The following is a 9,342-nucleotide window of genomic DNA, read 5'->3' on the forward strand; positions in this document are numbered from 1 at the left end:
TGTGATGTCATGGACTCTTGCCAGACAAAAAATGTACATGTTTGTCACACATGCTTCAGACACCGGTCACGCTGATGCCGTTCCCCATAGCATCAATATCAGACGCGGCATCAAAGTTCCACTTTAAAAGGGAACAATGTTAAAACATATTTCTATTTTGGCCAGTTTTCAAGATAATGCTAATATTTAAAATATTTTATATTATCATTATTTTAGAGGCTGAAGTCGTCAAAGATAAAGCTAAACCAGCCCCTGAGAAGAAAGGTTTGAGTTACTGTTATATGTTATGAAATTGACATTATCCCTAAGCCAAATTGTGTTCTTCATCTAAATATTTTTATATTGTCATCACTGTAGAGGCTGAAATCAAGGAAAAAGTTAAACCAGCTCCTGTAAAGAAAGGTATAGATGTCAATGAAATCATCCTGTAATGATGTTGCTTCCCACCGTACAATCATTCATCACATGAATCAATGCTGTTTTACAGAGCCTGAAGTTCGTAAGGAAAAGGCACCTGAACCAGTGCCAGAACCTACAAAGAAAGGTATTAATATATAGTATAATCGATGTTTATCTTTTAACATTTGCAAATTTGAATACATAACTGAACACCATATGCACGTTTTCATATTTCAAGGTTTTCTCAGAAACAAATCCTTATTTCAAATCTCTTTTTCAGTCAAGGTTCCCAAGGAAGAAGCAAAAAAAGTCCCTAAAGAAAAGGGTACCTACAGTTGACCTTTTAATTTAATTTTTCCATTTATTTAATTTGCTATCATAAAATTCTACCGCCATGTTTCACAGAACCCGAAATAACCAAAGAAAAGCCAAAGCCAGCTCCAAAGAAAGGTATTTTTTGTGTGCTAGATTAATGCCATTTGAATGTTAGAATGAACGGTAAATTAAACTAAAGCTATCTAATAAGCTGTAACGATAACAATTTTCCTTAGTTCTGTTTTACATTTTCTAAATATGTTTTTCATCATCACTAATTCAGAAGCTGTAATCATTAAAGAAAAAGCTAAACCAGCCCTCCTGAAGGAAGGTATGAGTTTATATGCTTCTATTTTTTGTGTGATATCCTCCTGTATACTGTGATTATTCTAGCAAATCAGGTTTCAGCCTCCTGAAATAATAAGGTTATTTCAGTCATCAATTTTTTTGCCAAGCCATAAGGCAATTATGACTATAAACTTTATTCTGTTTTCATTATTATTATTATTATTATTATTATTGCTGTTTTAGAGGCTGAAGTTATCAAAGAGAAAGTAAAACCAGCCCCCGAGAAGAAAGGTTTGATTTACTGTAACAATCAAATTAACACCAAGCAGAATTGAATATTATGCTATACTAAGTTTTTATTCTGTATGTTTTTATTTTATCAACATCGTAGAGGCTGAAGTCATCAAGGAGAAAGCTAAACCAGCCCCTGAGAAGAAAGGTAAGAGTTACCAACATTTTACTTACAATTTAAAGAAAATTTTTATTTTACATGAATTTATTTATATTCTCCAAATATTTTTGCATCATTTCCTTTTCAGAGGCTGAAGTCATCAAGGAGAAAGTTAAGCGAGCTCCTGTAAAGAGAGGTATGGATGCGAATTAAATAATCCTGCATATACGTAGTGTTGCTTTCTGTAATATGATTTTTGTACGAAATTATTATCACATGAAACGATACTCTTGTATAGAGCCTACAGTCGCTAAAGAAAAGGCACCAGCTCCAGAACCAAAAAAAGGTAAATGTTGTAATTATATTGTTTTTGTAATTATATGTTCAAGTATAATTAAAGCTTTTTTCACAATTTATTCTCATGTTACCCTCTTATTAATTGCACAAAAGTTACATTTCAATCGCCCACTTTAGACATTCTATTAACTATAAATAACTTTGCAACTACATTTCAACTATTAGCCATTAGAGTATTAGTAGACTTTGTGCTTAAAGGAGAAGTTCACTTTCAAATGAAAATAAGCCCATGATTTACTCACCCTGAAGCCATCCTAGGTGTATATGACATTCTTCTTTCAGACGAATACAATCAGAGTTATATTAAAAAATATCCTGGCTCTTTCAAGTTTTATAATGGCAGTGAATTGCAACCAACAGATTGAAGCTCAAAAACGTGCATCCATCCATCGTAAACGAACTCCAAACGGCTCCAGATGGTTAATAAAGGCCTTCTGAAGCAAAACGATGAGTTTGTGTAAGAAAAATATGAATATTTTAAACTTTAAGTATTAATAAAGTAAGTAAAATAACTAGCCCTGGAAAAAATAACATATTTTATTAAAAAACAAAATGGGGTTTTATGAAGAAATATGAAAGCCGTTTAATTACTACATTAAAAACAATATTATTGGTCATTTATTACAGGAGGTGTAACTATGTATTAGTGTTTTTTTTTGTTTTTTTATAAAGAGTATTTTGCTGGAAAATGTAACTTTTATGTGTAAAGTACAGTAATGTATATTTGGTTTTTGGGTGTTTCTTTATGGGAGAAGAGAGTGATGTGTTCTCTTGTTAGGGTGGGAAATAACTGTTACCTGTCTTGTGTAATCAAAAACAATAAACACATTGTTCAAAAAAAATAAAAATAACTAGCTTCCGGCCAAACAGAACATACGGATTCCACTTAAATGTAAAGCGCAACTTATGCGAGTAATGCAACTATTCAATACTATAGAATATTCAATCTGTTGGTTGCAATCCACTGCCATTATAAAACTTGGAAGAGCTAGGATATTTTTTTAATATAACTGCGATTGTATTCGTCATGGCTTGAGGGTGAGTAAATCACGGGCTAATTTTCATTTTAAAGTGAACTAATCCTTTAATATCTGCTAACACTTTATTTTGATGGTCACATTCTACTGACTATAAGCAAAGTTCCTTTAAGGCAAGTCATTTCACTCGACGACCATCTTTGAAACGCCTCTCGGGCTGCTATTTCAGTCAAGCAAGTACAGCTGCTATCACTTTAAATGGAAAACATCAAATTCTTCAAAGCTGTTCATCAAGTGTACGATTCAATACGCCAATAAAATCTGACAACTGTCTCATAAATTTTGTTTCGAAACGCTCAAATCATGACAAAAAAAAAAGCATCTTTCAGGCTGGACCAGCCATATTGCACGTTCCTCTTTCTCCTTTAGTGCAACGTCTTTGTATGTCTAAAGTCTTTATGATAAGTAACTTTGCACGTCAACGTATTCTACTAACCCTAACCTAACAGTCTACTAATACTCTATTGAGAGTTAGTTGACATGTAGTTGCATAGTTAGAAAAATGTCTGAAGTGGTCTATTGAAATAAAGTGTAACTGATAATGTCTGAATGGCCACAGATGATTGCACAAATTATTTCAAAACACTTGTTGAACACACAGATGATGTCGGTCTTATCGGTCTGGATGTGGAGCTACTGAACTCCATCAACCAAAAACTGTCTCTTCTGGATTTAATGAGGAAGGACATTGGTGAAATGAAAATTGATCTGGAGTCCACTCAAAATCAAATTACACTTTTACGGATGGACAACAGAACAATGAGAGGTATTTCATCCATGCTAGAAATATTTAGAATTTTGACATTATCAGGCTGCAAAATAAACTTGTATTTCCCTCAATTATATTTCAAAGTAAAGCTGACATTACAAATAATTTCTTGATTTACGTGCTGCTTCTATCTTTTACAGAGCTGGAGAACGTCAGTATGAAAGTAAAACCAGCGGTCTCCAAGGAAAAAGCAAAAAAAGGTATCAAAATTTCTTCATTTCAAAAGCTAGTCATGAATTATAGTCATCGAACTACAACTAAACAGGAACCAGACTGGACTAAAATGCATGTTTGAGCAGTTTTAACTGAAAGCAACTTACACGGATATACCTTCAAATATGTCAGTGCCATTGTTTTGTCTCAAGATGCACACCAGTAATGTTTTATTCTAAGGCGCATTTATAAAAGCCACTTAAATGTCCTAATTGAACTGAAAAGGCCTAATCCTGGTTTAATCTAAGCTCTTTCTGTGAAACCAGGTTTACAAGTTTTTATGTAAAGTGTGATTCCCTTGTTCACATACTGCGAGTGAGTGAAACTTTTTCTTTTATAGATCGTGATGCTCTGGTGAACGTTACTAAGGCAGCACATTTTAAAAAAGGTAATGGGCAATCATTCTATAATCCAACCTATTATTTTACTTATTTTCAGGAATATTTTTTTTCTTTTGGAAGTTGACAGAGACAATTTCTTAATGAAATCGAAGCTTCGTAAGAGCAATATTAGAATATTTTTTATGTAGTCTTTTATGTACTTTTTATCCATATTGTCTTTTCGTCAGCTCTGTATTTTGCATATACAGTACAAGATGAGTGTATATTATATCTGGCTCAATTTGATCAGTTATGAAATGGAAGCTTTCATTCAGCTTAGCAAAGTTTTTCTTCTCCTCAACACAGAACGTGATGCATTGAAAAACGTCACTAAACCAGCACTTGCAAAGAAAGGTATGTCAGAAAACTTCAGCAGATCGCTAGGTATAATATATAAATATATAGTTTTTTACGCAATTTTATGAATGATTTGATTTTGTGGGCAATTAAAACCATACAAACCAAAATCAGAAGTGCATTTTTATAATTTTTTTAGTTTATATACAGTATATTAATGTTAATGCTTTTATTCTCATTTCTTTGTAAAGTACTTGAACTGTTATTTAGATGAAAGGTTATCAAAACTAATTATTTATATCCACATTAAAAATGAGTAACTTTGCTATCCTAGACAAAGAGGCTCCAAAAGCTAAGATCAGACCAGAGCCCAAAAAGAAAGGTAAAATGTATTTTTTACTCCTAAAATTTTTGTAAAAACTCATCTAATACATTGACTTTCTCCTAGTTTCGTAAGGGATGAAGTAAAAAGATACATTGTTGTTTTTGTGTCAGTGTTTGTTAAATAAAAGTCTTTCCTGATGCTAGAAATCACCTGTGAAAAAGTCAAAGAAGTTAAGGAACCTTTACAGAATGGTACTATGGCTGATTGCATAGAAATATTATTTACTGACAGACTTTTAACAATGTTATTCTTCATTTCAGCCATAGTTCTGTATTTTTACACTTCAATAATAATAATAATTTCATATATTCATTCACAGACTTAACATTAATAGTTGATCATAATATATCTGACTAGTATATAATAGTTAATTCAGGAGTATAGAAATCTTTTCATCTACATACTTGCTAAAAATATATTTGTAGACATGAAATGTAATCAAATATTGCTTGAGAAGAAATATGGAAAGTATTAATCCCACAGAGCAATCCAGCACATAATGAACAGGAATCCGCTTCCCAGTAAAAACGAATGCATGAAATATGCTTTAGAACATGTCAACATAGGATACTTTTAATACAGCTAATTTCCTTTTTTTTATTTTTTTATTAGAACCTGAGCCTGTCAAAGAAAAAGGTATGCATTTTTAGTTATGAGTGAATAAAGGCTTGTTTGTTTTTAATGAATTGCTTTTTTTTCTCCAATTTAATAGTTAGGGTATAATGTTAAGTCGACGTATTCTGATTATGGGCAACATATTGATTATTTACAACCCCTCCCATGTACATTTTACCTGATATTTTGAATGTTCTGTAATCAGTAGTCCAGCCAACTGAGAAGGAAGCTGTCATAGACAAGGAAGTAAAAGGTAAGATTTGTGTGTGTGTGTGTGTGTGTGGGGGGGGGGGGGTGTTGGGGGGTGTGTGGGGGTGTGGGGGTGTGGTCCAGGTAAGCCCTACTACACTATGAGGACAAAAATAATAATAAAAAATCAGTCCCGATGAGGAAAACAGCTTATAAATCAGACTAAATTATGTTTTTTGAAAATGTAAAAATGCAGAAAGGTTTCTGTGATTGGTAAGTTTGGGGATTATGGTTAGGGGATAGAATATACAGTTTGGACAGTATAAAAATGATGTTTTTTTTTTTTTTACTGTAGGAGTAGAACCTGATGTCACCAAAGATATTCCAGAGATAGAGGAGGGTACGTTTTTGTCACTATATCAAGTTTGTACTCAAGAACATGGTGAAGCTTTATATGCATTATATCTTTATATGCTTTATATCATATATATATAATACCATATATACCATACATACAGTATGTGCTTGTTTTTTTTTCTTTGTATCATGTGCTCTTCCCAAAAAAAATTCCTAAAACAGCCTCTAATTTTATTTCCTCTACAGAGGACATTCCCTACTTCCAGTGTTTCTTTGTGGATGAGGATGATACTCAGTATCCGTTCTTCCCCTTTTCACCGCCGCTGTGGTGAGTCCAGCCGAACCTCTGCGTCTGACGTTAAACAACATGTCGAGGACAGACCTCTGAAGACTGAGGAACCTGCTGATGGGATGCAGCATAGAGGTTCACAGTAGGTCCTACAGCATTACACCAACAACGACCTAGAAATGTGAAAGAGATTGGAGTTACTTCCCGGATTTCGAAGGAAAACTTCTTTCTCAAATTTTTAAAGTCAAGTCACCTTTATTTATATAGCGCTTTTTACAATACTGATTGTTTCAAAGCAGCTTTACAGTGATAACAGGAAAATAATGCAACAAAGTTTGTTTCTAGAAGAACAGAGGTTGCAAACATTGCATTAAGCATTATCTTAAGGATATTCATTTCTTAATTGATACCATTTGAGTATAGTTTGTCCAGACAGCACTGACAGGAAGTAATGAACACTACAGTGGGGTTCAGGATACTAAGATCATACAATCTTTTTTATATAAGGTACATTACCTCATTTTGATGGGGTGCTAATTCAAAGCATTCCACTGTTTTCTGTCAGAAGGAAGGGAGGAATAGATCAAGATATAATAGATCAAGAAATATGTAAACAAATATTTCATGTATATTTTCTTAGTAACAACGTTTACTAAACTGTTTACAGACGTAACAACTGCACTGAGAAATAAGGGCTTTGGACAGTAAGCTCAGTTCCTCTGAATGTATAGATCATTTATTTTTTATTTTTTATTTTTTAGTTTTCCATACATTTTATTTACTTCAATTTGCCAATAAATCATATATGTTTATAATCTATACTTCAGGCTCTATGAAACAAATGTTTTGCTCAGTGCTCTGTATGAAGGAACACCCTGGATTTTGCATAATGAAACTAAACAGTGGTGCTAAATCCAGGAAAACGCATTAAACATCAAGGAAACTGCACTGTTTTAATCCAAGCGAATGTATTTCTTTTTACATTGCAAACACTACCGCGTTTTTCTACTGAACATTAATAGTTTATGTAGGTGAAAATGTGGGTGTTACATGGATAGACCTACCTAATTAAATGGAATTCTGATTGTGTTGTAAAAATCGTCTGCATTGCACATTATACTCGTACAGAAGATTTTTTTCAGTATGGGATAAAATGATGTGCCAGATGAAATGTATGGCATGTAAGCACAGTGTTTCTCAGCACTGGCTTTGGTGGATCCCTGGCACTGCACCTGATTCTCATCAGCTCATTAGTAGAGCTCTCCTTTACTTGATTTAATGATGTTAGTGAGTGTTTAATAGTGTGTACTAATGAGACTCCTAAAACGTGCTGCGCCAGTGGGCCACCCCGGAGCCGTTTCTTTTACTGCAAATGTCTTTTCTGCAGGAGTTCAGCATGTGGCTCCATAGAGGATAAACTCATGTCTGTACAAAGATCTTCAAAAGAATGTGATATTATTTTTTTTCTCGGCATATGCATACTATACTCGATTGTTACGGAAATAGGTCGTTTTTTGACTTACTTTAACCATGGTAGATTTTGGGCCTGTTGGCGTGTTTTCATACAAACTGTGCAGCAATGAATAACTAGTTCTTTGCATAGTGTTGCTTTTAAATATAATTCACAATTTATATATGTTCCTCAAAGATAATAGTTTTGCATGATGTTTGCATGAATTTGATCTAATCCAGACTATATTTAGTTTGTTTTTGTAATTGGAATTATATAATTTCTCATGTAATATTGTGGGGTGGGGGTTGTCTTTTGCATGGTTTTGCGGTCATATTCAAAATGACAAAAGTTGTGAAATGTATTAATATGTACATTCTCTGTAAAAGTTATAGCCATAAACTGAAATCAGATTTATAAATCTATCAAGAGAATCAACAATATGTCCACCGATCAAAAAAGAGCCCTGTATGCAACTGTAAATGCCAATGGAACTGCAATGCAACTCTAACTGTAATAGACTCAAATTCTGTCTGATTTAAGACTTAGAAGAAAAATAAATGTTTGCAATTATCAAACCAATTGTTTTAATTTTTTTTTGTACAAAGCTATAGAATTATTTGTTATTTACAGACTTTTTATGCTATGCACGTTTGTTTTGTCTTTTCTTTTCTTTGAATATTTCAATATCACCCAGGCCATTATGGCAATATCCACCATCACCAGTAGGTGGCGTTACTGCAATAGGCTCTCATGTTTCCTTTCTGGTCCTTTTGTAATTTTCCTATAAAGGCAAGTAAAAATGTAAACCTAAAATCAATTGCTCATTAATAACATATTAATAAGTGTATTCACGTTAAACTATTTTTAACAATATTAACAAACTGCATTTAAATAGCCTAACTGAAATGTAATGTAGAGTGAAATAGCTACATTTAAATAGCTTTTTAAAATAATTTAGATGATTCTAAAAGATTCAGAAACATGCACATTTTTGTAATCTATCCTACAAAAAGCTGCCAAAAGTTCAGTGTGTTAACTGCATTGGTATGCACACCCTGATTTGTGCTATTCAAGGTTTCTGCCAGACTGCTATTCAAGCATCCAAAAAAAACCCTTAAACATCTCCATGCCAACAGAGACCATTCCTAACTGAGCCTATCCTCAAATTCCCTTTGCATGGTAAGCTATATATTTTATTATATACACACACAGTCATGTTAAAAAGAAAGTACATCCTTTTGCATTCTATGGTTTTACATATCAAGACAATAAAAAAAATCATCTTTGAACAACAAAATAAAAGTATTACGCTGTGTTATTATTTATTCAACAAAAAACTTTTTTAGGTACACTTTGCTAGTACCGGGTTGGACCCCCTTTTGCCTTCAGAACTGTCTTAGTTCTTTGTGGCACAGATTCAACAAGATTCTGGAAACATTCCTCAGGGATTTTGGTCCATATTGACATGATAGCATCACACAGTTGCTGCAGATTTGTCGGCTGCACATCCATGATGAGAATCTCAAGTTCCAGCACATCCCGAAGCTGCTCTATTGAATTGAGATCTGATGACTGTGGAGGCCATTTGAGTTTAGTGAACACATTGTC

At 33.3% G+C, this 9,342-nt stretch overlaps 1 protein-coding gene across 21 annotated transcripts in view; it reads left to right on the top strand.

Moving 5' to 3' along the window:
* Positions 1-8,306, top strand: part of LOC308679578 (uncharacterized protein) — a 38,934-nt gene extending 30,628 nt beyond the window's left edge. For 18 of the 21 annotated variants that reach the window (XM_081347097.1, XM_081347084.1, XM_081347100.1 and 15 more), the window contains 19 exons: positions 217-264; positions 358-402; positions 488-544; positions 680-724; positions 805-849; positions 998-1,045; positions 1,246-1,293; positions 1,394-1,441; positions 1,542-1,589; positions 1,692-1,739; positions 3,389-3,553; positions 3,697-3,756; positions 4,110-4,157; positions 4,456-4,503; positions 4,781-4,828; positions 5,444-5,467; positions 5,652-5,699; positions 5,991-6,035; positions 6,239-8,306. In XM_081347097.1, coding sequence (XP_081203223.1) covers positions 217-264; positions 358-402; positions 488-544; positions 680-724; positions 805-849; positions 998-1,045; positions 1,246-1,293; positions 1,394-1,441; positions 1,542-1,589; positions 1,692-1,739; positions 3,389-3,553; positions 3,697-3,756; positions 4,110-4,157; positions 4,456-4,503; positions 4,781-4,828; positions 5,444-5,467; positions 5,652-5,699; positions 5,991-6,035; positions 6,239-6,324 — 1,052 coding nt within the window. In that variant the 3' untranslated portion in view covers positions 6,325-8,306. The remainder of the gene's footprint in view (positions 1-216; positions 265-357; positions 403-487; positions 545-679; positions 725-804; positions 850-997; positions 1,046-1,245; positions 1,294-1,393; positions 1,442-1,541; positions 1,590-1,691; positions 1,740-3,388; positions 3,554-3,696; positions 3,757-4,109; positions 4,158-4,455; positions 4,504-4,780; positions 4,829-5,443; positions 5,468-5,651; positions 5,700-5,990; positions 6,036-6,238) is intronic. The other 3 variants (XM_081347094.1, XM_081347096.1, XM_081347089.1) reach the window with 2 other exon arrangements.
* Positions 8,307-9,342: the final 1,036 nt, after the last annotated feature.

This window comes from Scardinius erythrophthalmus (genome assembly GCF_964197995.2).
Source record: "Scardinius erythrophthalmus genome assembly, chromosome: 19".
Lineage (NCBI taxonomy): Eukaryota > Metazoa > Chordata > Actinopteri > Cypriniformes > Leuciscidae > Scardinius > Scardinius erythrophthalmus.